This window comes from Sinocyclocheilus grahami, unplaced genomic scaffold, assembly GCF_001515645.1.
Source record: "Sinocyclocheilus grahami isolate Dianchi unplaced genomic scaffold, SAMN03320097.WGS_v1.1 scaffold2145.1, whole genome shotgun sequence".
In the NCBI taxonomy this organism is placed as follows: domain Eukaryota; kingdom Metazoa; phylum Chordata; class Actinopteri; order Cypriniformes; family Cyprinidae; genus Sinocyclocheilus; species Sinocyclocheilus grahami.
Genome location: NW_015507324.1, coordinates 23,384 through 51,250, shown reverse-complemented (window position 1 = coordinate 51,250; position 27,867 = coordinate 23,384). Strand labels below are relative to the sequence as shown.

The following is a 27,867-nucleotide window of genomic DNA, read 5'->3' as shown; positions in this document are numbered from 1 at the left end:
AGCATGTTTTTTTTCTGTTTGAATTTATGGAGTCTGAGTGGTAAGTATTTTTATGGCTTCATTTCACTGTATATTACCATTGGTCCACATACATATCATTTTGTTGTTATCTCCATCATTCATTTGAATGTTTTAGAAGACTTACTTAATACATATCTTTGTTTATGATGTTATTTTGTATTTTTTTATTCTCAGCCATTACATTAAAGTGCGTAATTCATGGCATATTATTGAATTATACATTGAAATCAGCGAATAAGTGTTTTTCAATTTTTTTAAAAATTAAAAATCTCTGGATTCTCAGTACTTATGTCTGTTTTTTCATCAGGTGTGTTTGGTGTTGAGTCAGTGAAGTCAGTGTCAGTAACAGAGGGAGAATCAGTAAGTCTAAACTCTGATCTTACTGAAATACAGAGAGACGATGAGATAACGTGGAAATTTGAAGACATTATGATAGCTAAAATCTACGGGAAGGACAATAAGAGCAGGTTTTATGATGAATACACTGATGGGAGATTCAGAGACAGACTGAAGCTGGATCATCAGACTGGATCTCTGAGCATCACAAACACCAGAACCACAGACTCTGGAGTTTATAAAGTAACCAGCAAAAGCTCAGGGACCCCACTCAACATCTTCAGTCTTACTGTCTATGGTGAGTAGAGAATTACTTACCCGGTTTTTTATACTCATCTTTTGATAATAATGACTATCAGAATTATTACGAATATTGTCAAATAATAGACAATCCTGTGATTATAGATATATATTTATATTAATTATTCTCATAATTTTATATATTTTTTTCTTGTAACTTTGTTTTCAACATTCTATAACATGTTCTGCAACTTCATTTAAAATTTAAATATCATTTGACAGACAGTTATTATAGCATTTTTATTAAACTAAATTAAATTTATCCCCTCATGTTTTCAGCTCATCTGCCTGTTCCCGTCATCACCAGAGACTCCTCACAAAATTCTTCATCATCATCATCATCATCATCATATTGTTCACTGCTGTGTTCAGTGGTGAATGTGGGTCATGTGACTCTCTCCTGGTACAAAGGAAACAGTATCTTCTCCAGCATCAGTGTGTCTGATCTCAACAGAAGTCTTTCTTTACATCTGGAGTGTCTGGATGATTCCTACAGCTGTGTGGTGAACAATCCCATCAGCAACCAGACTCAACACCTCAACAACACTGAACTCTGTCAGCCATGTTCAGGTACTTCAGTAGCACACACAAACAAACTAAATAAATCATATTTCAGTTTTTTCTAATGCTGCCTATTTCTTCTCTCAAAAGACTTTATCCACTGTTGTGGTGTTACTGAAGCTGTGATCCGATTGGCTCTCTCTGCTCTGGTGGGTGTGGCTACTGTGGCTGTTCTTGTTTATGACATCAGATCCAGAAGCCTTCAACAAGAGCAGACATCACTGTCAAACTCTAAATAAAAAATAATCAGGAAAGTGGATATGTTCTTGAATTACTGTACATATTTTATTGCAATATATATATATATATATTTTTTTAGAATGTAAACTCCCTTTTTTTGTCAGTTGTTTATATCACTTTTCACAATACAAGTCATTCTAAAACAGCTTTTCAAAGAATATGCCTTACAACATACACTGTGATTAACAAGATAATCAATAATAATAATAATTATTATTATTATTGTTGTTGTTGTTGTTGTTGTAAGATAACTGCAGGCTCATAGATTCCCGCTCAGTGAGAAAGTGATCTGTACATCTGTAGTTATCTGAATAAAAGCTCATGCTTGTTGACAGATTGTTGGGTTTTACAAGAAGTAGCTTACCGTTTTTAAATTCCTTTATGTTTTATTAGTCTATTAGAGTATGAAAGAATATAGTGATATTAATATCTCAATTTTATTACTCACTGTTATATTTAAGACAACAAAATTATGTGATGCTATTGTTTAAAGTATGTTCTGTTCACACTAAAAGCATCACCACATTGGAGATTAAAGACTGAGAAACAATACATAAAATGGAAAAGAAATCCAACAGGACAAAACATTCACAATAATATACATTTACTAAAAAGCACACAATAAAAATTTGCTATGTACATGACATTAATCATGAATCGTTTAATTTGAATAGACAAAGTATTGCTTATATTTGTTCGAATATTTTAAGTTAGTAGACATTTTTAATTTCTAGTGTGGGTCAGGCATGCATTTTAAAGATGGCAGTGCTTCCTTCTTATGAAATAAACCAATAAATAACTCAAAAGTGTTTCAGGAGTTGGCGTTTGTCTTTAATTTAGCAATAACTTGAAATGATAAGAACTGAACCCAGAAGAAATACAAACGTCATTTAATATAGATTAATTATGTTTTATTTTGCCCAAAACAGTTAAGCACATTTTTTTTCTTTATTACATTATAGGTTTTTAAGTCATGTATAAAGTCCACTTGAAACTTACCTTTGAAAAGTGGGGTGTGGTTCATAAAACATATTTTTGTTCATTTATTGTGCTTATTTTTAAAATCATATAGATAAAGACTGTTGTTGTTGTTGTTAAATAAAATAACATTAGAATTGGCTGCCAAAGACATGCTTATATAAGAAAGTCATACAAAATGTGCAGTGCTGTCAGGCCCTGAACATTAAGAACCACTGCCCTTGCGTTTCAATTTCTCTTTATAATATTAAATGTGAACGTTTCATTCATGTTATTAGAAAGTTTGCTTTCACCCTTTTCTTCTTTCTGTTAATAAATCATACATTTTTCAATTTTTCTGTCTATGTAAATCTGGCAGTTTTTTTGGTGAGTCTAAAATGCTAACCACTGAGATGTTGTTAATGAGCACAACTCATCAGCTTAGAATTGGAAGTCAATAATTTGACAATTCCATAATATGAAATCATTCACAAAATCTTACAAAGCAAACATTTAAAATATTCAACTGGAGGGAGTGGGAATATCTGTCAGCAATTCTTCTTAAACGTACACCCTGCCTACATCGACCATTATATCCATTAATCTTTAATACTGTACACACTGGATACAACGCAACGCAATGCAACATAACAAATACTTGACAGTAAGCTGATCCCCGTTTTATTTCGACGTAGCTATTCTCAAAGCGCTCGCGCTAATTCTGACACGACAGACAAATGAATTTGTAATTGTCGCTTTGTCGCGTCCCGAGGTGTTCTAGGCAACCTCGAGCTATTGCAGCACTGGTTAGTACTACTTAATACAATTAATTACTAAAATATGTATATTGTATGTGAAAAAAAAAATGTAACAGGTCATATGGCTTACAGTCTGTGAAGGGAGGTGCCATCTAGAGGAGTTGATTCACGCTGACTGTAGAGTTTCACCAAACCGCTTCACAGCACAGTCGTCTACAGCACCTCTATCACTTTCAGTGTTCAAATGTTTATTATAAGATTTCTGTTGTGACTTAATTTTCAAAATTAGGAGCTGTTTTTATTTTGAAACCGTTAAGCGAAATGCAAAAGAAAATATATGGCATGTTTAAAATCTCTTGCATGTTCTTATGGAGTCTGAGTGGTAAGTATCTTTATGACTACATTTATCGTTTGTCCACATATAAACCCATTCTGTTATCCATTACGTTTTATAAGACTATAGAAAAATATCTTTGTTCACAATATTTTGTTATAGTCCTATTGTCATCTCATCAAATTGATCTCATCAAATGGTTAAATTTACTGCATAGTAACCGTACATTAAAATTTTTGAAGTAAAGAATTATTTTACATCGACAATTTGTAAATAGTTTAAAATTGACAAAAAATCTGGTAAATCTCTGGATTCTCGGTAATTATGTCTGTTTTTTTCATCAGGTGTGTTTGGTGCTGAGTCAGTGAAGTCAGTGTCAGTAACAGAGGGAGAATCAGTAAGTCTAAACTCTGATCTTACTGAAATACAGAGAGACGATGAGATAATGTGGAAATTTGAAAACATTATGATAGCTAAAATCTACGGGAAGGACAATAAGAGCAAGTTTCATGAGGATAATGCTGATGGGAGATTCAGAGATAGACTGAAGCTGGATCATCAGACTGGATCTCTGAGCATCACAAACACCAGAACCACAGACTCTGGACTTTATAAAGTCACCAGCAAAAGCTCAGGGACCCCACTCAACATCTTCAGTCTTACTGTCTATGGTGAGTAGGGTATTACCCTGTTCGTTGCCAGAGGCGGACTTAACCATTAGGCAAAGGTAGGCGACCGCCTTGGGCCCCCAAAAGCCAAGGGCCCCCTAAAATGCCTTTTATATGCGAGATGCGCGTTCAGTGCGGACGCACAAGTGGTTGCTGTGGTGTTCGTTACCACGACAGCCGTCTGTGCGTCCGCATTGAACGTGCTTCTTAGCAAAAGTAGGGCGATGTAGAAAATTGGGATGGAATCCCGGAATCTATTCATAAAAACGGAATTTACCGTGTAACGCGGAATGTGACGGAATGAACGCCGCAGACGCGCGTTTCGTTTGCTAGTTTGCTATTTAAGCACGCGCAACGCTCGCGGTTGTCGTCTGTAGCAGCTAAACACTATTTTTGCCATTTAATATTCACATACACTAGTCCATATCGCGGTTTGAAACAGTAAACTTCTGTTGTGTAGCATTTTGAATGTACAAAAATTAAAGGGTTTGTTTAATTTTCATTGGAACAAAAGATAGATTAATGTTTTCGCCTTCATTTGATTACCAGAAAAATGAAAATACACAACACAGAATTTCTAAAAAATAAGTAAATAAAATTAAAATTTCATAGGGTCCTATTATTGTATACAAATTAATAAATTAAGTTGTTTTTATGAATTCAATTAATTAGATATGTTTTTGATTAAACCGGTCAAAATGTAATACAGAAAAAAAAGAAAGCGCACAATTTTGGCCCTGAATGTAATTTTTGCTAAACTTTTAATAGGCCTAAATTGCTGTTAAATTAAACAAGTTTCGTGATTTTAATTAATTAGACATGTTTTTTGTTAAAATTTAATATAATCATCCAGAAAAATGAAAACGGAAAAAAAAAAAAAAAGAATCCAGAAAAATGAAAACGGAAAAAATAAAACTTAGGCTCATTTGGGAAAAATAAAACGGATTTCATAGGGCCCTACAAATATCATGCATCTGAAGCTATAATTTTAATACTAAGCAACAGTGCATATTATATAGGGCCTATTTTATTTTGTTTAAATGGCGCTGACTCATTTTTGTGAAAGACCCAAGAAGGACTATGCATAGTCACTTTCCACACAGGCACACTTCATGTTTGGTTGAAATAATCCTTAAGCATGTACATTTATAATTTCCTTCAGTTTAATTTAAATGTGCAATTAAAATAAATAAAAATAAACGTATATTTTAAAGTTTAGAATTAGTCAGCCTTGCGTTGTGTAGACAATTGCATAGTGAAACTTACCCCAACGCACCACCTAGTGTCCAACATACTCTAATACTATTATAACCTGTTTAAATTTGAACAAGGGATTTACAACATTAAAGAAATCCTTTATTTATAATATGTACATGAAAAATCTAAAAGATTAGATACAACTATGGGACACGATCGTGCAGCAGCGAGCAACAGTGAAAGGAACCTCAAGGTTGTATATGTGTGAAATTGTATAGGGCCCCATTCCTGTATTTTGCCTGGGGCCCCCAAATCACTAAATCCACCCCTGTTTGTTGCTATGGGTGTTTCTGCAAGAAAATATGTATTTTAATCATTTTTAAATCTGTAATGCTGACTCCTTCTCTTATTAAGGCTAATTACACAAGCTAGCATTTGTGCACCCATCTTTTTTTGTTTGGATTTAGCTACATGCTCAACATTTACAGTTGTCTGCTTGTTAAACAAGTATACTATTCTTTCAATATCAGATTTTCAAATGCTCTATTTTGAGTAGTCCTGGTTCCTCATCTACGTCATACCCATTATATTCTCTGTTTTCCAGCTAATCTGCCTGTACCTGACATCATTAGAAACTGTTCATCATCATCATCATCATCACAGCAGAATTGTTCACTGCTGTGTTCAGTGGTGAATGTGAGTCATGTGACTCTCTCCTGGTACAAAGGAAACAGTTTATTGTCCAGCATCAGTGTGTCTGATCTCAGCATCAGTCTCTCTCTACCTCTGGAGGTGGAATATCAGGAGAAAAACACCTACAGCTGTGTGCTCAACAATCCCATCAGCAACCAGACCACACATCTGAACATCAGTGAACTCTGTCTGCCATGTCCAGGTATGTCAGTGCTGATATATGTGTTTACTAAACTAAACTTATCTCTCTAGTTATAGAGTACTGATACAGTATTTGTTGTTGATCAGATTGAAAGATTCATTCATATTAATGCTTCATTTTGTCCATTATAAATAAAGGCCTGTCCTCGTTGCACATTGGGCTGATCTCTGCTGCTGCTGTTGCTGTATCTCTGTTGATTGTAACTGCAGTCTGGATCTCCTGCATCTGCAGGAAAACGGACCAAGAAGGCAAGTGATAATTTAACCCTTAAATGCATGCACCGTTGGTCCACGCAGTCCACAGCACCCTATGTCTTGTTATAGTCTAGAATAATCACAGGCTTCTCAGACACTTCATTTACTTCTTTTTTGTCATGCATACTGGATAAAAGCACAACGACCTTGTTTTTTGGCACATAGGACACCATGGCTTGCTTTTAGCAAAAACCGAACAGACTTGATCCCACAGGTCTCCTCTTACAGGCACAAAACGCAGGCGGAGCTTCTGGCTTGTTTTTGCACATTGTTCCCAGCAAAGTAATGTGTTTGTAGAGCAAATCAGCAGCGAGTTTTGCACTTGTAAACCAGTTATCAGTTGTGACATTTACTCCAGAGTTCGGAATTGGCTTTACCAACTTCTTTACTGTACTCTCTACTGAGCCTGTGCACCGCTGATATGGTAGACCATTGAAAGTATATGCCGTAGCAACATCACACATTAGAAACAGTTTCATGCTGTATTCATCAGGACAATGACCTCTGAATGGGATGAAAATCAATTGTCACATACAAGCCAATATTGTAATTTTTCCTGTAATTTTCAATGAAGGCTTTCCAGAGACAAAGTGAAATGGATCTGCAGTGCAGTTGAGACCTGCCTGGAACTACTTTAGCTGTGTGTTTACTGGAAAATAATTGCACAGCTTGTTTGTCAAACCAATCAGAATGAAGAATTTAACAGCCATGTAGTATAATATAAAAAATATGAAAAAACAGTGTTGCAGAAAAATGCAATAATTCTGAAATATATTTTATTCAGAGTTTTGATGTTTTTACATGTCTGTCATTATTGTTGGAACAGTTCAGAGTGGTGAAGAAATAATATATGCTGATCCAACATTCTGCAAAAGAAAAGCACAGAAATCCGTAAGAAACTTTCTTTCTTTCTTCTTTATCTCTATTATTTGAGCAGTGAGTCAGATCTAGCTGTGTATTTGTGTGTTTGGATTCTGATAAATTGTCAGTAATGCTCTTAATAACTATATATGTGATGTGATGTGAGCATGTGCTTGTTTTCTTTCAGAAAGTTCAAGTGAAGGAGGATGTGGTGTATGCAGGAGTTGCCATGAAACATTAATCAATCTGTGATTCTGTTAAAGGGCTGCAAACTTTTTAGCACCCAAATATCCACAAATGGAAAAGGAGGTGGATTACTGTATTAGTGTGCTTATTGTGTTTGATGATATATGTCAAACAGTCACACACAGACCTCGTAATGGTGTTCATTCACAAAATAATATTTAATAAACATAATCCTCATTTAAAAAAGGGATTTTATGAATGTTAATGTGGTATTAAATGGAAATTAATGGATTTATCTCAGATTTTGTAGTGTGTTTTTGTTTTGTGTATATTTGTATTGTTTTCAGATTCGGTCATGTTACTGTAGTAACTGTGTACAGACAGTCCTGTGTTGATACAGATGAACCTGATGAACCAGCTCTCTCTCATTGTGATATTTTATAGTGTAAAACATTGATACAATATATATTTCAAAATCTTCATGTTTTTTGTATTGAGCTTTATGCCTCTTTTTGTAGTATATTGTACTTTTTTGGCTATATTTTGTAGTAAATTCAAAATAAATAATTTTAACTGATATACCCTCTCTATTTCAATATGTAGTACAAAATAGCATCTTTCTGCATACACCATTTACATTTTTGGATTCTGTTTTTATTTACAATTGTAAGACACTTTTATCCAGAAAATAAAAATCTCTACTATGCCATTAATATATGAAAATACACATATGAAAAACACATACTATATGATACAACTATTAAATGAAAAAACTGACTTTAACCAATAAACATCTAAACCTTGTGTTTTAAAAAATGACAAACATTAATCTCATCATGTCTGCTGCTTCTGTTGAAAATACACTGTTCCTGCAAAGTTGATTACTGGAATGGAAAAGAAATGTTAAGTGTAAAATTAAAAACTAAGAAGAAAAATTAACTCACCACAGTCACTCTCACAGTTGCAAAAATAAATGTGTGAACATTTTTCAGTTTATATTCCACTTTGCTCTTAGTTTGATCTTTATCTCTCATCACCATTATTTTATCATGCTTGCATTCATGTCTGTTAAACCGCATTATCATCATGAACCATACTAATCAGCTGTGAGCAAAGTGACATGCCTCATGCAGTAAAATCACTTCCCCAGTTTTTCTCTTGCTTTTATATGAACAAAACGTGTTTTTCCCCCCCAAGTGATTATTTGAGAGGTGAGAGAGAAGAAAGTGTAAAGCAATCCTGCTCCTGGAGGGCCACTGTCTTAAACCTTTTAGAAGATTATAGAACTATGTTCTTGATATATAATGAGTGCTTTAAGATCTAAACCATCATCTGTGTTTGTGTTGTTTTGCAGAAAAATACGAGAGGACTCAAGAGACAATGGAATTCTGATGAATAAATATGACTCTCTTCCACAATATTACTGTTGTAAACACGATTAATGTGCATTTCCAAATGTCAAGAGGTCACACATCACACACAGTTGATCATCATGGGAAATATTTTTTTATATATAAGGGATCTAAGACCAATATACATATCAGAACCATTTCACTCATTTTAAAGGTGTACATTAAAGGGGTCATATGATGCGATTTCAATTGTTCCTTTCTCTTTGGAGTGTTACAAGCTCTTGGTGCATAAAGAAGATCTGTAAAGTTGCAAAGACTAAAGTCTCAAATCCAAAGAGATGTTCTTTATAAACCCACCCATAGAATACAAAAAGAATAGAGAAGCTAGTGTTAGTTTTTTTTTAAAGAAAACAAGCAGTTAGAAATGAATAGAGTGCAAGTCTAAAAGGGGCACGTTTTTTAAAAGAATAGAATTAGAATAGAGAGTGCTAGAGTATTAGAGGTCAAATCAGTGATGGGTGAGAGCACTGAACTGCTGTTTTCCCAAACATACTGCATCACACATTAAGCATCTATTTGAATCGTTCGATATGCTGATGTTTGGCATAGTAGAATAAACGACTCGATTTCAAAAAGCAGTAGACAAAACAGTAGATCCTTAGAAAACATAACTAACTTAAATGTAAAATTACTTACAAAGCCAGTTATTCGGGTGTCATATAAACAGCGTAAAAATGTGTCAAAAACTGCCGTTAGTTACAGCCTCCCAACGGCAGGCGACGCTACGGCCCTTCCCAACGTCTCCAAAGCGCATGCGCACCGGAGGAAGGCGTCACGGTGCAGTTTCCCGTCGCTTCATCTTGAACTGAAACACAACAAACCCATGCAAATATAATGGTCGCACCCGTTTGAAAGCGAGTTATTTTGTTTCGCGCCTCAGCGTCATGTGTTATAAATTAATTCGTGGTCTAATACTAGCGAGTAATCCTAAGAAAAATGTATATTTCCACGCCACCAGAAGGTAACTACGCTTGCGCGCGTGAGTGATTGTACTGCAGCGCGAGCGCGAATGAACTGATATTCTATATTACAAAACCTCACTAATAAACACACAACTGTCACATAAAATTAGCATTTATGTGCTGGTTATTTAGTGTGGGTGGGATGGCAGGTGAAGTAGCTAAATCGCTTGCAGGTGTATTCACTGACTTTCTGTATATATAAAGCTTGTACAGTAGATGTCAATGGTTGTTTTTTTTTCTGTTTACATTTCGTTTTTATTATTATGTATATTTACTGTTTTGTATTCTGGTTATATATGTATTTTATTGCTTTGACTGTATCCCCTGTGAATGTTATATATTTTCAGATTTTTTTTGTGAATGTTATATCTTTAATAAAAAAAAATAAAATAAAAAAGTAGATGTCAGTGGTGACCAACATTACTAGTACAAATATATTTACTACACTAAAACTGTGGGCAGTTGATATTAGCGATTGCCATCACAAAAAGATAGGAAAGAAAATGGCCGAAAGCTTCTTGCACTTTAAAAAGATGGCAAATATTTAAAAATATCTTTAAATAATTCCTTATATTCATTAAAATAATACTATATGAACGGTTATATTTTAAAAAATATACTATGCATTTATTTTGTGTATTGTATTTTTTTCTCTCTCTCTTTGATTTTCCCCATCAGATCAAGAGCTGCGTAATGTCATTGATAAACTGGCCCAGTTTGTCGCCCGGAATGGACCCGAGTTTGAGAAGATGACCATGGAGAAGCAGAAGGACAACCTCAAGTTCTCCTTTCTGTTCGGAGGGGAATATTTTGTTGTCAAAGGAGGGGGCTTTGTTGAAAACAAGGTGTTTGATAGAGGCGGGGCATAGAGGACCTACAATAATGTACAGTATTTGAAAAAGAATGTGTTTTTTGAACATTAAAGCATGTCAACATATTCTGTTACACCAAATACACAAAATAATGATCTTTAAAATAGCATCATATGACCCATTTAACATAAGGTCCTGCAGGAGTACCAACTACAGTATATGTATTTTCACTGGATGCTGGTGTGTATTTATTTCTCTCTTCACTTTTGGTCAGGGTCACCCCTGATAGTATATGTCGTAAAAGGAGTGTTGTAACAAGGAATCTTCTTTCTTTGAAGACCATCCAATTGTATTTTTTTCTATCCAAAGGAAATAAAGGTATTTGCAATCAACATATACATTTTTAAATTTTGCATTTTATATATTATATGTTTTATCAGTGACTGACACTTTCTTATGCTTTCCGGATAATGGTGTGTACAGCAACATATTACTCTCATAATACAGATTACATTGCTCACCCCTGTGGCTGAATAGGGAAACACATTATGACCACTCTTTCACATGTGTCAACTTTGTTAAAGGGGTCCTATTATGCTCTTTTACAAAGTCTTGATTTTGTTTTGGGGGTGTACTAGAAAATGCTCTAATGCTCGGTGGTTCGAAAAACGCATAATTTTTCACATAATTTACATTATTAAAATACCTTTCTCTCCAGGCTGGCACAAACGGCTCGATTAGTTCCGGCTTTGATGAAGGTCCGCCTTCCGAAAAACAAAATGTGTTGTGATTGGTTAGCTGTCCCAGTGCGTTGTGATTGGCGAACAGCTTAGACAGTGTTTCAGTACTGCCACGCCCCTTGCTCTGTCTTTCAACAAAAACTTTTGGGCGAATACGGCACTTTACTCCCTCGTGTTGTGGAAGCTGTCCTCAGTAAAATGCGCAGCACACAATAGCAAATTGGGGTTATAATACTCAGGGACAGAGTTAAAAAATAAATTGCAACCACTGTTTCTTGATATCCACTTTCGGAAGCCAAAACAAAGACGTTTGAGCACGAAGGTGAAAAAAAAACAGCATTTCAGGCAGTTGCGCACCGGACGAGAAAGCAGCGTCGCGCCATGTCTTTAAAATTCAAATTATTTTCTATGAGTGTAGGCACACCGGCTGCGCCGTTCGGCGTCTGTCCGAGGCGCCCAGCTACGTCGTGTTGTACTTGTGAGAATTGTTCTAGACATGCCGAAAATTTGAAGCTACAGCACAGCAGCACTTCTTCTTGGTTTTCTCTGATGCACTAACTCTGCAGCAGCACTTCTTCTTCATCGTCTCGTCTGATGCACTCACTCAACCAAGCGTTCTAACCACAACCTCGCCCCTCCCCACCCCCTAACCATTCGAATTTCTGTAGGCGGGAATTATTTTTAATGATATTCCAATGAGCGGCTTTGTGATATCACAAAGCCCGGAAACCAAACGCTGTAGTCCAAACGACCTGTTCGTTGTAGTTCTTGAAAAGAGATTTTTTAAAAACGAAATATCTCCCTTTGGAGTGGACTTTGAGATTTGGAACTTTCTAGATATTTTTTTATGCCCAAACATACACACTACACACTGACTAGAATTTAAAAAGTGAAAAAGCATAATAGGACCCCTTTAATAATCACGTTGTTTCTTTGAATATTTATAACTATTATTAACTAACCAATACTTTCATGTTTGACCTCTTCTGGTCCTACATATTCAAGCAATCATGCTTGGTTCAATCAGAGTTACATGGGGTCAGTGTGTGTTGGAGCTCAGTGAGTTTATTACTAATTATTATAGGCACTAGATAGAGCTAGAAATACGGAAAACGAAATGCAGCTATTTTTGACCTCAATATAAATAGATCTATAATATATAACGACTGGATTTTAAGGTTCACCTACAGTGGACATACAGTTTACCAAATGGTAAAGTAGCACAGTGGAATGCAAAAATGTGTTATGGGAAAACAGACCCATATGCAGGTGTGTCTAATCCTCCTCCTGCAGGGCAACTGTCCTACAGAGTTTAGATCTGTTATTGTGGGGACATTTCCACGCCCCTAAACATGACGCAGCACAAAACTAAACGTGATTGGATGACCTGTCTGTTATATGGCCTCTTGGGCAGTCCTTGGCCATTCAAAGCAGCCAAGGTTCCCAGAATTTCTGCCATCAGTCTGAAGGTCTGGCTACATGAGACTAATGGTTATCCATCTTCACCTGTACGAGTGAACACGGAGCATCAGCTAATGAGGTGCATTGGAGTGACATCAACTCCCCTCTTCGACTGACTGGCTAAGAGCAAAGGAAAAAAAAGCATAAGCGCACAAAAAAAAAAAAATCTGAGCAGAAAATGTCTGAGAGTACAGAAAACAGGAATTTAACCAAGGATAATGTGTAGGTTGGATAACTTTGCAGTAATATTTCAGTTTTGTGTAATATTATTTTAAATGTGTTTTAAGTTTTGATTCATGCTTTTAATTTTTTATTGTTTATGCATTTTTAAAAAAATTTATTTACACATTATTTTTTGATCCGTGACCATATTGTTAGTGAAAGTTAAAATGGCATGACATGTGGCCAAGGATACTGTCCCATTCTCGTAATTTGTGCTCTGCATTTCAGCCATCCAAGTGCACACACACAGCAGTGAGAAGTGAACACACACACACACACCCGGAGCAGTGGGCAGACTTTTTTGCTGCTGGCAGTTGGGGGTTCAGTGCCTTGCTCAAGGGTCTCACCTCAGTCGTGGTATTGAGGGTGGAAGAGAGCGCTGGTTTACAATCCCTGCCGGTACCGAGACTCAAACCCACGACCTTTGGGTTACAAGTCCAACTGCCAGGGATGGGCAGTATTTCAAATACATGCATTTGAAATACAAAATACTATTTTGTATTTAACTACATTTAAGCTTAGTATTTTTGTATTTTCAAAATACAAAAATACTTTTTGCCAATCAACCTCTTAATTATACTGCTGATTTCCTGGATCAACAAGTATACAAAAATACTAAGAATAAATGTATTTAAATACAAAATAAATTTGACTTTTTCCAAAAGTATTTAAATACAAAATAGCATTTCAAATACATGTATTTGAAATACTACCCATCCCTGCAGGAAATTAGCAGTCTAATAAGGAGGTTGATTGGCAAAGTACCTTATGTATTTTGAAAATACAAAAATACTAAGATTAAATGTATTTAAATGCAAAAGGGTATTTAAAACAAATATTATTTTGTATTTCAAATACATGTATTTCAAATAGTGCCCATCCCTGCCAACTGCCTATATGTTTGTTATTCTGATAACTTTGCATTCATATTTAAGTTTTAATATATTTTTACTTGCATATTTACATGGTTTCACACTTACTGTTTTTCGCAATATTTTGGTGGAGAAATTTACCCCATAACTCAGGTTGGCAACTATAATCCTGAAACCACTGAATTCAGTCTGGAGCAGGGGAGAAGTGTGGCTCCCTGCATCATACACTGGACTGCCACCATATACTCCTCAGTCTCAGGCAAGCTCTCATAACAAGCTACAGGTGGTGGTGATTCAGCCTGAGAGGGAACAGAGTGAGAGAGGGAAAGAGAGAGAAAGAGACACACACAAAGCACAACTAGGGCACACAACCATACCCACACATTGGTAAACCAAAAGAAAATAATAAATATAACAATGAAAATTGTTTTCCTGCGATATCGTTGACATGATTGCAAAGATACTATTTAAACTGAGCTGGATGTTGACATCACTGAATTCAATGAACTGTCTTTAACTGAAAAATTAGTGTTTACTATTGTCATTTTGCATTATTGACACACTATTTTCCTAATTAATGCTGTTCAGTTGCTTTGACAATCTGTATTGTTAAAAGCGCTATATAAATAAAGGTGACTTGACTTGACTTGAAAATATGTCTGGGGACATAACATCTGTCTAACGTGCAAGACTGGTGGTGAGTTTGTGATTGTGAGATCTGCGTATGACACTCATACTGTAAAAAGAAGGAGAGCTCATCTCTGCTTCTTTTCAAGTGTAGAAACACACACACAAAATATGTACATAAATTTCATTGGGAATAATTACTTTGGATCAAAAATAAACTGCTTTAAAAATTTTGTTTTCCAGAAAAAAAACAAAACAAAAAAAACTGGTCACTTGACTTAACTTGCCCCCAGTGAGGGGTAAATTGAGCCTAAATGGAGAAGTTAAGTGTTTCCCACATGTGGCTCAAGTCACTGGGGTTAGGCTACAGCTCCCCGCGGCCCTAATAAGGACAAAACGATTTGAATAATGGAATGGAAGGATGGATGACATCTTAGAAGTTTTATTTAAAGATACAGTTCACAACTTTGATTTAAATTATGAAAATATTTCAGAACAAAAACTTCAGATTGAAGAACTTACTAACTAACTGACTAACTAACTAACTAAATAAAATGTACTGCAGTTGACCTCACAGAACTGGGCTAATAGTACTCAACATGCCACTTATAAATGTTGCAGAGAAAAACTTCAATGGTCAATTTTGGTCAATATAAAATGGTCAATATAATTAAAAAAATGTTTGGTCTAAAATTAATGAAACATAATGTAACATTACAGTAAAATAATACTTTATAATCATAAGTAGGGGTGAGCCACTGGCTCAACTTACCCCAGGACTTTTAACTCAAATTACCCCACTCCTACCATTTCAGCAAACTTGTATCATCCAGCAGTTTAGAGATAACATCATGCTAACAGTTTAACCTCATATTATAACTTCCTAAAACACAAACGTGATATTTTTTTATTTGCCTGTAATTGTTCAGACACAAGAAGCTTGAGTCCTTGAACATAAAAAAACCCCACTTTGAACAGCAAAAAAACTGTTTTTTGAACTTAAATGTAGTTCCCTTTCGACACTCGTACTGCGCCTTGCTAGACACATATAGGAAAAAGCCTTTTTTTCTCCTGAACTGAAGCCTTTTTACATTCACACAGTGAAACTGCATGGCCATTGGTTCGTGCAGTGTATTAAAAAATGAACCAATGGCTAGGCAGCGGAGCTGCACGAGCCTATGGCGACGAAGCCCACCAAGCCTGCCAAAGCCGCCAGAATGGACAGGCATCTGGCTATATAAGCAGGCCGAGGTGGACCTCTTCGCCTCAAGAAGACAACTCTCACTGCCCAATTTATTTCTCAAAGACCAGGGACGCGTTGGCCCATGATTGGCCCAACCTCCTTCTTTATGCTTTTCCCTGATCGCTCTGATTCCACAGGTAATCAGGCGAGTAAGGGAACAAAAACACAAGGTTCTCCTGGTGGCCCCCCTTTGGATGAACCAGCTGTGGTTATCAGAGCTAACTCAGCTACTGATAGCGGCCCCTTGGCCTGTTCCGCTGAGACGGGATCTCTCTAACGAACGGGACAATATGGCATTCTCGGCCCGACCTATGGGCCCTGCACCTCTGGCCGCTTGACGGGAGCCTTCGAGCCTCCCAGAGCGAATCTTAAACACAATTTCGGAGGCTAGAGCTCCGTCTACGAGACGCCTCTACTCCTTAAAGTGGTCTTTTTTTCCGCTTGGTGTCTAAACTGTGGCAAAGACCTCATACTTCCGATTTGACAGAGGTGTTGTAATTTCTGCAAGAGTTGCTGAATAAGGGACGTTCCCCATCCACGCTCAAAGTCTATGTGGTGGCTATAGCGGCCTCTCATACCTCTATTGAAGGCCAATCGGTGGGTTCCCAAACTCCATGGGATCTGCCCACTGTGCTGAGGCCCCTGAAGGGCCCCGCTTTCGAGCCGCTACAGTCTGCCAACATTCGGTCGCTATCGCTGAAGACCGCTCTGCTTCTAGAACTGGCATCAGTAAAGCGAATAAGGGACCTCCAGGCGCTCTCTATTAGCCCTGCCTGCCTGGAATTCGGGCCTAACGACACTAAAGTCATCCTGAAGCCAAGGTATGGTTATGTACCTAAGATGCTCTCCACTCCGTTCAGAGCACAGGTCATTACGCTTTCCACGCTTCCTCCAACTGAAGAGGACATAGAGCTATCTCTGCGTTGCCCCGTCAGTGTTCTGAGAATCTATATTGAGCGTTCCGCCCCCTATAGGTGGTCGGAACAACTCTTTGTCAGCTTCTGTAACCGCACCAAAGGGGTTCCGGTTACAAAGCAAGACTCTCTAGATGGATAGTAGACTCCATCTCGCTAGCGTACTCTTCTTTGGGCCTGCAATGCCCCATTGAAGTATGGGCCCACTCGACTAGAGGCATCGCCTTGTCTTGGGCATGGTCCAGTGGTGTGTCCATTGCGGATATTTGTGAGGTGGCCGGCTGGGCCTCACCATCCACATTCACAAGGTTTTATAACCTGGAAGTCCCGGCCTTTGAGGCCAGGGTCCTTTCCGCTTGAAGTGACATGCGCTGCGTAAACAGATCTGGCAGAGAGCCCTTGGCCGTATCACGCTCAAGCTCTCTGGCATTAGTTCACCTGTTAGCTCTCGACCCCTGGGTGTCGAAGTTACAGAAGTACTCTGGAACAATTAACCAGGTGACCTCAGGAAGCTCAACCCGTCTTAACTTTGGGTTGTTGTTAACTTCTCTATGCGCATTGGTTGCTTATGGAAGTTTGAATCTTTTAGTCGTTCCACTACATTAGCATGGCGTGATTGTACTGTGTTCCCATATGCATCTAGCAAGACGCAGTACGAGTGTAGTATCGAAAGGGAATGTACTAGGTTACTAACGTAACCTCGGTTCCCTGAGATACGGGAACGAGTACTGCGTTGCTAGCCGTGCTATGTAGCTGCACGACTCGGTCGTCGCTTCAGTCGAAATAACCTGAGAATCCTGTGGCTCACGCCCGCTTATATAGCCAGATGCCCTGCCCATTCTGGCGGGCTTTGGCAGGCTTGGTGGGCTTCGTCGTCATAGGCTCGTGCAGCTCCGCTGCCTAGCCATTGGTTCGTTTTTTAATACACTGCATGAACCAATGGCCATGCAGTTTCATTGCGTGAATGAAAAAAGGCTTTTTCCCATATGCGTCTAGCAAGACGCAGTACTCGTTCCCGTATCTCAGGGAACCGAGGTTATGTTAGTAACCGAGTACGTTACGAATTATTCCATGGGCCTCTGTGCATCACAGGGAGAGTAAAATGGAAAACTCTTCATATATTTGTGGTCACATCACCAATTTGTTTAAGGTTAAAAAATAAATTTATTCATTTAGCAAGACACTTTTATCCAAAGTGACTTACAATTGAGGAATACAACGAGGATTCACAGGAACACATGAAGTGCTCGTAATACAAAGTTTCAGCTGTTCAGATTTTAAACAACTCGTTTATTGTAACTAACACATTTACTTTATCTGAATCTCACATTATTTAATTAAAACAGATCTGAAGAAAACATTTGCTCACATTGCCACAAAATACCAGCTTCTCTCCTGTATGAATTCAATCATGCACTCTAAAAAATGCTTAACCCTTTAACCCAACAGTTGGGTTAAATTCTGGTTATATTTTTAAATTAGCTTTTTAACCGAACAGTTGGGTTAGTCCATATTTGACCCAACATTGGGTTGAAACAACCCAACATTGTTTAGAGTGTGTGATTTCTGTTGTGAAAACTGAGGGAATCTCTTGTCACAGTATGAGCACTTGTACGGTTTTTCTCCAGTATTAATTATGTGGTGGTATTTCAGTTGGCCAGCTGTAGTAAAGCTCTTTCCACACTCACTACACAGGTGATCGTTCTCTCAGGTGTGTATTTTCTCGGTGAGGCTCTCCGGCTGCTCCTCGGTGAGACTCTTCAGCTGCTTCTCGGTGAGGCTCTCCGGCTCCAAAATGGAACCATTGCACTGCTCCTGACTGGGACTGTTGTGCTGCTCTGCTATGGGGATGTCATTATCCAGCTGCTGTGCTGTGGAAGCTGCTTTAATACAAGTTTACATTCATTTCAAATCTGTACATATTAACAAAGAAAAATACATGTATTTTAAATAATTATTATTTCTGAACAAAAATCTTGCTCTTACCCTTAGTCAAGATAAATTCAAAAGCCCTTCGCATCTTCTCCATAAAATTTCTTGTGACAGGAGTGGGGTGCAGATGGGTAATTATGTCTGCAACCCACTTATTTGAAGCCTTTTTATCTTGCTTGCCAATAAATAAAATAGGCTTGTAACCCACTGCCTCAAGTTTCCGCACCTGAAATGAACAAAAGCAGTTACTACACATTAGTTAAACCCACTGAATTATTAGATACATTAGTACTGTATAAAGCAATTTTATTTTAAGGTCATTTAATGGAGTGCAATGCAAGAAAATTAGCCCTTAATCTGTTTCATAAAGATTATTATTTGAGAAAAAACATTAATGCATCTTGTATTTTATATGATCAAAGTTCAATTTCAGATAAGGCCAGAGGTACTCTTTCAGTTTCGACCATTGCCAACATGACTGACTCATTATTTGACAGATAACACAACTTATTGTTTCTCTTTAGCACAATTTAAAGATAAAGAGTCTTCCTTGTATGAAATAAGACTAAGTTTATAAAGGCCACATCATACTGGTACTAGTCTATGTTCACTATGTGACAAACATAGGCTTTCAGTTACACTTCCAATAACACTTATGAAAATTGTCATAACTTCACAAGAAATATACAGTAAAAATATACACAAAAACAAAAAACAGACAGACAATGTGTTAAAATAAAGAGAGTTTTTGTAGGACCTATTGAGAGAAACAGAAAGATGGACAGATACGACAGCTACAGATGTAAACAGAGAGAGATTGAGAGAAAAGAGTGCGCGAGCTACAGAGAGACAAGCACAGGTTAACAAGACGGACGTGGCTCTTAAAAGTGCCTTTGTTTAGTGTGTGTGTGTGTGTGTGTGTGTGGAGGGGGGTAAAAATAAAAGAGAATGTTGAAAGCTTTCAAATTTGAAGGACCTGATAAGAGAAAAAACAAATATTCAAAATTGAACTCCTTACATGTTTACCAGTATTTTCTTCATCGGTGTTGGCAGATTGGGCAGTTTTTGACTGGTTTGGAGTTGTACTACGTGGGATCAAATGGCCTTGGACAGGTGGAATTTTGATATTTCTGTTGTACTCTTTTATTTCTTTAAGGCAAATGACAGACATGGGAAATAGTTTACAACGTAGCCTTTTTTAGAGAAGAACACTTAATTAGCTTCATTATGGCATATTGAAAAATTGTGATGAGCCACAATATTGTTGTCGCTATGAATGAATTTGAATGGTTTATTATTGGTAAGATTTGTGTGTTGACTATATAATTTTGTGTAGATTTTGAACAATTACTGGAAAACAAACCAATCTGGCAACACTGTTCTTCATCTGAACATTTATAAATGGCTAGTGTGTGAGCTACTGTAATATGGGTAACTGAAAACACATCATAACTAAAAATCATACAATCTCCTATGATATTACCTTGCATGATTATATGTGAAAAAACGAACTAACGTGAATTTAATTTACCAACTTAGCTAGCCTACTACACATTTGGTGCAGCAAGTTATATTTTTATAATGTCTGGCTGCTGTCATTTACTGCATCACGAAACTACCTTGCACTTCTAAAGGTTCTAAACACAACTTCTTGACCCGACTCAACAGTTTTTGTTCCGTAAATTTAAGGATTGTTCCCATCTGTATTAATGAACTGTTCTACTTACTAAGTGGAAAATCGCAGTGGACCTTGGGATCGCGCCTTACAATGGCGCCAGCACCACTGATTAATTGATTTATTAATAAATAAATAAAAATACAAAATAAAAACATCAATCAATCATTTAATCAATCAATCAATAAATAGATAATTAAATAAATAATAGGTTTGCGTTTTAATCATTGATTAATAAGTTTGCGCTGATTAATCATTGTTTAACACACATTAATCACAGCACATTAAATATGTTTATCAACATCAACAAGCCTCCGACAAAAATACCAGCATTACCTAGGAAACACTTAAAAGTGCATACTAAGAGCGTTGTTAAAGTCACCGCTGAACCGTGTTTCACAGACGGCACTTTGACAGCCAGTGATTTTTAAAATAAAAAAAATCAGTTGGAGAGCTATGTAAATATGACTTGGGGGGCGCCAATTGACTCGCCCTACCATAAATAATTTATTGTAGCCTATTCTTTTTTATTATTATTTCTCGTAATCGCTGCGGTATATGCTTCCCTAACACGTCAAATTTCAACGCAGCGGCTCCGGTCAGAAGTGTCAGCTGCGTCGTTTCAGGACTGTCTGTTGTGGAATTACAAAATAAGAGCCCCCACAACTTCCGTATATATGCTGTTTTGTCTTTAGTAACTACATAAAAGAATGCACATTCTCCTGTCTCAAGCCTCTATGCCAATAAGCTCTGCTGTATTATAAACCAATGAAATTTGGGGGTGTGTCGCCATAATAACTAAAAGCGGACTCCCCTTGTTTTGTGTGAACCCTTGGTATTTCTAACTGACTTGATCCTAATGATCTGAGTGGTCTGTTAGGTTTATATTCAGTGAGCATATCTGCTATGTATTTAGGACCTTGGCCATTGAGTGATTTATAAATGAGTAAGAGTACTTTAAAATCAATCCTAAATATTACTGGAAGCCAGTGTAAGGACCTGAGGACTGGTGTGATATACTTAGATTTTCTGGTTCTCGTCAGAATTCTGGCAGCAGCGTTCTGGATGAGCTGCAGCTGTCTAATGGTCTTCTTGTGAAGGCCGGTGAGAAGACCATTACAATAGTCCACCCTGCTGGTGATAAAGGCATGAACAAGTTTCTCCAAGGCTTGACTGGAAACAAAACCTCTAATTCTTGCAATGTTTTTGAGATGATAGTATGCTGATTTAGTTACAGCTTTGACATGACTACTGAAACTAAGGTCTGTCTCCAAAATCACACCAAGATTCTTGACTTGATTTTTAGTTGTTTGACCCCTAAAGTCAAGGTATGAGTCTTCTTTTTCGTGGTATTATTCCAGTCCCGAAAAGTTTTTAGTTTTTGCTGATCTGCTGGAGTTAGAATCTTAGAAAAATCTGAGAAAAGTACATAAACAGAGAGCAAAGCTCAGAGCAGTAAGCAAGAGCGTCCGAACAGTAGCAAAGCCGGAAGCATTTAAAAGCGCTGCGTAATGGATGACAGCAGATTGGTGCAAGAATTTGAAATATCAAGTCATTACTCATAGTTTGCAACAAAGTTTGATTATTAATAATAGATCTATCACATGTTTTGTGATGAATATAGCAGTGAATGATGAAATATGGACAGTAATATCACAAATGCTTCATATTGTAATAAACAAATTCAACATAAAAAAGAAAAGAAACGAAAAGAAAACCTCATTATTACACCCAACACTTGTCAGCAAACTAAAAATAAGTATTCATTTTAAGTAACTTTAAGTAACACATTTTATCCCAAAGTCTACAGGTGTAGAAACCATTTTCTCAATGAGCAGGAATCTGCAATCACCTTACAATAGAACAGGGGAAAAAACAAACATTATATTGTCTGAATGCAAGGCATTATCTTTGTAAAGCAGAATGATTTGCATTGTAAAAATTGATATACAAACGCAACAAAAGTAAAAAAGGAAAACTAAAATGTATACTGTATTTTAATTACAAGCATTTTAATTTGATAAAATGAATTAATAATCACTTAAATTACATTTACTCATAAATTATATTTACTCAAATGATTGTGATTCAATGTCTCCAGTGGTTCAAAATCATCTCTACGTTTCTGAGAATCTGATTAATTATTGTTAGATTGTGACTTCTGTCTTCTCTTCTGTTGAAGACTTCTGGATCTGATGTCATAAACCAGCACAGCAACAGTAGCCACACCCACCAGAGCAGAGAGAGCCAATCGGATCACAACTTCAGTAGAACCACAGCAGTAGATACAATCTTATAAGAGAGGAAATTAGCGACATAAAACATAGAAATTTGATTAATGTACTATGTAGAAAAATATAATGTCGCTGACAAACCTAAATGTGTGTGACAGAGTCCACTGATGTTGAGATGTTGAGTCTGGTTAGTGAATGAATTGTTGAGCACACAGCTGTAGGTGTTTTTCTCCTGATATTCCACCTCCAGAGGTAGAGAGAGACTGATGCTGAGATCAGACACACTGATGCTGGACAATAAACTGTTTCCTTTGAACCAGGAGAGAGTCACTTGACTCACATTCACCACTGAACACAGCAATGAACAATTCTGGTACAAGCTCAGAACAGAACAGTCTCTGCTGATGACGGGAACGAGCAGACGAGCTGGAGAATATTGGAGAATTATTCAGTTTGTAAAACTGGTTTGTTGGTTAATTGATATTTAAAATTGATTTAAAACATTTAAGAAACCAGTGTTATAAAAGGCTGATTATTACATTACTAATCCTCTATCATTTATAATATTAGTAATTATGACACTGATTCATGTCAAAAGACACACACACACACACACACACACACACACACACACACACATATGTATATGTAAAAAACAGGGAAGCAATTCAGTAATTCTCTACTCACCATAGACAGTAAGACTGAAGATGTTGAGTGGGGTCCCTGAGCTTTTTCTGGTGACTTTATAAAGTCCAGAGTCTGTGGTTCTGGTGTTTGTGATGCTCAGAGATCCAGTCTGATGATCAAGCTTCAGTCTGTCTCTGAATCTCCCATCAGCACTATCCTCATAAAACCTGCTCTTATTGTCCTTCCCGTAGATTTTAGCTATCATAATGTTTTCAAATTTCCACGTTATCTCATCGTCTCTCTGTATTTCAGTAAGATCAGAGTTTAGACTTACTGATTCTCCCTCTGTTACTGACACTGACTTCACTGACTCAACACCAAACACACCTGATGAAAAAACAGACATAATTACTGAGAATCCAGAGATTTCAGATTTTGAGTTTTTGTCATTTTTACACTATTCTCTTCATTCTTTACAGAAGTATTTAAGTAGGTTTAGTCTGAGAAAACTTGTTTTTATCAAGGGAAAATGAATGATGGCAAAAATAAAGAACAAAATTATCTGTATGTAGACAAATGGTAATATAAAGAGAACTGAAGCCATATTTACCAGCCAGATTCCATGAGAACAAAAAGGAGAAAATAAACATGTCAAACATTTTCTTCAGCAGATCTCCTAACAGTTTCACAACAGAAATATTACAATGATCAGGTCCTGACACTCTTGAAATATTGAATGAAGCTGTCATTCTGTAGTGAAACTCTTCAGTGAGTGTGAATAAACTCCTCCAGTAGCTCCTCCCATCACAGGTAGACCTATTTCGGTAATTATTTAAGTTTGAGAACAGTTAATAATGACCTATGTCTTTCAGACTTATGCATTGAATAATAATTATGCATTGTTTTCTTTCTTAAAACTGAATTAATCTGTTATTTCAGTCCTTCTTGAATTTACAAGTTTCTGATTTTATATTGATGACATGTTAGTTAAGCAATTTTGGGAGTGGGATTTCTTCCAGATTTTCAGCACGATTGAAAATGTGATGTGATTTTGATTGCATTACAGTTTGATTAACAAAAAGTTAATAGCTTACACTTTAGACATACATTGTCTGTTTTTGCTCCTTTAACGAAAACAGTTCCAAACAAAGTCACAGCAGAACCCCAGTAAATGCTAATCTACATAAACTACATGAAAAAATGTTTTCATGAAACGAGAAGGTTTCAGGTCTCCCTGTGCTTTTCTGACAAGAAAAAAAAGCAAAGGAGAAGAATAATAAGAAGAAATAAGATTTTGACATATTGACTTGGAGTTAAGATATTAGTTTAAGAGGCTGTTTACGTTTGCATGATCTCTCTGTGTTAATGTGCCCTTCTGTGACCCTACTGTACACAGAAGTACAGTAGAGAATGGATGGGTCACTACAGAAATCCCTCAGTGTATTCAAAGAACCACTTATATAAGCTGAAGATTATGTTGAAATTGATTTAATTACAGTGGCTTCATATTATTCCCTGAGAACCCATGGCACGTCTGTGTGTTTTGAATCTGACAGACTAATGGCCCAGAGCTTCATTTTTGCTTTAATAATGGAAAAAGTTTAAATATTGTTTTTTAGAAAGAGTTCACCTTCTCTTTCCTTCTGTCTGTAGTTCAAACAGTGTCATTTTGAGAAGTCATATTCAGTCAGTGAAGGGAGGAGCAACTGGATGAGTTTATTCACACTGACTGCAGAGCTTTACTAAACCACTTCATTACAGACCGACAGCTTCATTCAATTTATGAACAATTCAAGGTTTACTATCACAGTTCCGTTGTGAAGCTGCCTTGCAAACTGCTGAAGAAAATGTTAATTTGCATATTTTTGTTTTCACGGAGTCTGGCTGGTGAGTATTTGCATGGCTTCAGTTTTATTTATATTAAAAGTTGTCCACAAATATATTTATTATTCCATCATTTATTTTGCCTTTAATATGAACAAGTTTTGTCAGACTAAACTTACTTAAATACTTCTGTGAAGAATGAAGACAATAGTTTCAAAATTAAAAAAACGTTCAGAAATTATTTTACTCAGTAATTATGTCTGTTTTTTCATCAGGTGTGTTTGGTGTTGAGTCAGTGAAGTCAGTGTCAGTAACAGAGGGAGAATCAGTAAGTCTAAACTCTGATCTTACTGAAATACAGAGAGACGATGAGATAATGTGGAAATTTGAAAACATTATGATAGCTAAAATCTACGGGAAGGACAATAAGAGCAGGTTTTATGAGGATAGTGCTGATGGGAGATTCAGAGACAGACTGAAGCTTGATCATCAGACTGGATCTCTGAGCATCACAAACACCAGAACCACAGACTCTGGACTTTATAAAGTCACCAGCAAAAGCTCAGGGACCCCACTCAACATCTTCAGTCTTACTGTCTATGGTGAGTAGAGAATTACTTACCCGGTTTTTTTATACTCATCTTTTGATAATAATGACTATCAGAATTATTACGAATATTGTCAAATAATAGACAATCATGTGATGATAGATTTATATTCCTGTGCATTTGATGATATAATAATTTTATAGAGTTTTTTCCTCATAACTTTGTTCTCAACTTATGTTCTCTGCAACTTTATTTACATTTTAAATATCAAATGACAGACAATTATCACATCATATTATTATACTGCATTGTATTTATCCCCTCATGTTTTCAGCTCATCTGCCTGTTCCCGTCATCACCAGAGACTCCTCACAAAATTCTTCTTCATCATCATCATCATCATCATCATATTGTTCATTGGTGTGTTCAGTGGTGAATGTGGGTTATGTGACTCTCTCCTGGTACAAAGGAAACAGTTTATTGTCCAGCATCAGTGTGTCTGATCTCAACAGAAGTCTTTCTTTACATCTGGAGTGTCTGGATGATTCCTACAGCTGTGTGGTGAACAATCCCATCAGCAACCAGACACAGCATCTTAACAACACTGAACTCTGTCAGCCATGTTCAGGTACTTCTGTGATAATATTTAATGTTTATGTACACACTCACTCACACTAATGACACTCTCCTTCACATCCTCCAGATGTGATAGTGTTGGTCTCTGCTGCTGCTGCTGCTGGATCTCTGTTGATCGTAGCTGCAGTTGGGATCTTCTGCATCTGCAGGAAACACAGAAAAACAGACAAAGAAGGCAAGTATTGCCTACTTTTACCTACTGCATGTGTGTGTATAATAATATAAAACAATACTCAAATATCAGTTCATTGAGAATTTTGTTTCTGTTATATTTTGTTACAGTTCAGACCCGTGATAGAGAGATCACTTACGCTGATCCCACATTTTACAAAAGACATAAATCGGTAAGCGTATCTATGATGTTTATGTATTATTTTAGCAGTGAGTCCATTTTAAGTGTGTGTTTAGTGATTTACTCTGATACATTTATATTGTAGGGTCACACAAGAATATCATTTAAAGACATTACAATATCGCCATATCACAAACTCTAACATGTCATCCAAGACACATGTATTCCCACCAAAATGTGAAATTATATTATAGGCAAATTTTAACCTAATTAAAATATTTAATCAAACAAAGAAAGAGAGAAATACTGAAATATTCCCTCCATATGTAACACAATCTCATGCCAATTCATAAGTAAATTATGTTCTGGTGAAGTGGTTGGTAATTTATCTAATTCATCTGCTTACACCCCATAATGAGAATGTTTACACGTGGACCTTCATGCTCACATTTTTGTAATAATGGTAAGTTTTTGTATGATTCACCGTACAAATTCATATGAAATCTCCACGTCGTAACATAGTTACATTTTCCTGTGAGATCAGATTGTCTGTTCTCCAAACTTCTTGGAACCTGGTTTGAAGAAAATAGCAGTTTTCTGCTGAGATGATTGTTACTGTATGTGCAAAAATGGATAAAGACTGGTCTGTTTGTAGATCAGCAAATATAAAGCAAAATGCTTTTTATTTAAACATGCGTCTTTTAGCCTATATTTAAAACTATATTCCAAAAATAAATAAATAAATAAATATAAATATTTTGCACATAATATACCTGTACATACAAAACTGTCTATTGTAATATACCTGCACATACAACTGTTAATTTATATATTGTTATTCCTTATTTACTTGTTCTAGTTTTTTTTATTCCTTACTTACTTGTTCTATTTTTAATTTATTTTTATTTTTTATTATCTGTGTTTTTTTTGTTCTGTCACTGTCATTCTGTTACACTGTGGAAGCTTCTGTTATGAAAACAAATTCCTCGTATGTGTAAATCAATAAAGCAATAAAGCTCATTCTGATTCTGATTCTGATTCTGATTCTGATATATATATATATATATATACACACACACACACACACACACACACACACACACACACACACACACACACACACATACATTTTAGAGTATTCTTGTCAAGAAGAGGTCATAAATAAGTTCTTGATAAATAAGTCAGTGAATGTTTGTGTTTTCTTTCAGAGTGCTACAGAACAGGATAATGTGGTGTACGCAGGAGTCTCAAGACGTTGATCAAGTC

General features: G+C 36.5%; 2 protein-coding genes across 2 annotated transcripts; both read left to right on the top strand.

Moving 5' to 3' along the window:
* LOC107574208 (Down syndrome cell adhesion molecule homolog) lies at positions 1-27,860 on the top strand. The gene is made up of 8 exons (XM_016260668.1): positions 1-40; positions 329-655; positions 937-1,227; positions 3,852-4,178; positions 5,977-6,267; positions 26,377-26,484; positions 26,592-26,659; positions 27,810-27,860. Exons 1-8 carry the CDS (start codon positions 4-6, stop codon positions 27,858-27,860), a joined length of 1,500 nt encoding a protein of 499 aa, XP_016116154.1. The 5' UTR covers positions 1-3.
* LOC107574203 (SLAM family member 5-like) lies at positions 25,382-26,351 on the top strand. The gene is made up of 2 exons (XM_016260664.1): positions 25,382-25,727; positions 26,008-26,351. The coding sequence occupies exons 1-2, from the start codon at positions 25,382-25,384 to the stop codon at positions 26,349-26,351; spliced, it is 690 nt and encodes a 229-aa protein (XP_016116150.1).
* Positions 27,861-27,867: the final 7 nt, after the last annotated feature.

Coding starts and splice junctions, on each gene's coding strand:
- LOC107574203 (XM_016260664.1), top strand. CDS start 25,382: ATGTCTGTTTTTTCATCAGGTGTGTTTGGTGTTGAGTCAGTGAAGTCA. Junction 25,728..26,007: donor CTTCAGTCTTACTGTCTATG/GTGAGTAGAGAA, acceptor TCATGTTTTCAG/CTCATCTGCCTGTTCCCGTC.
- LOC107574208 (XM_016260668.1), top strand. CDS start 4: ATGTTTTTTTTCTGTTTGAATTTATGGAGTCTGAGTG. Junction 4,179..5,976: donor CTTCAGTCTTACTGTCTATG/GTGAGTAGGGTA, acceptor TCTGTTTTCCAG/CTAATCTGCCTGTACCTGAC. Junction 6,268..26,376: donor ACTCTGTCTGCCATGTCCAG/GTATGTCAGTGC, acceptor CACATCCTCCAG/ATGTGATAGTGTTGGTCTCT.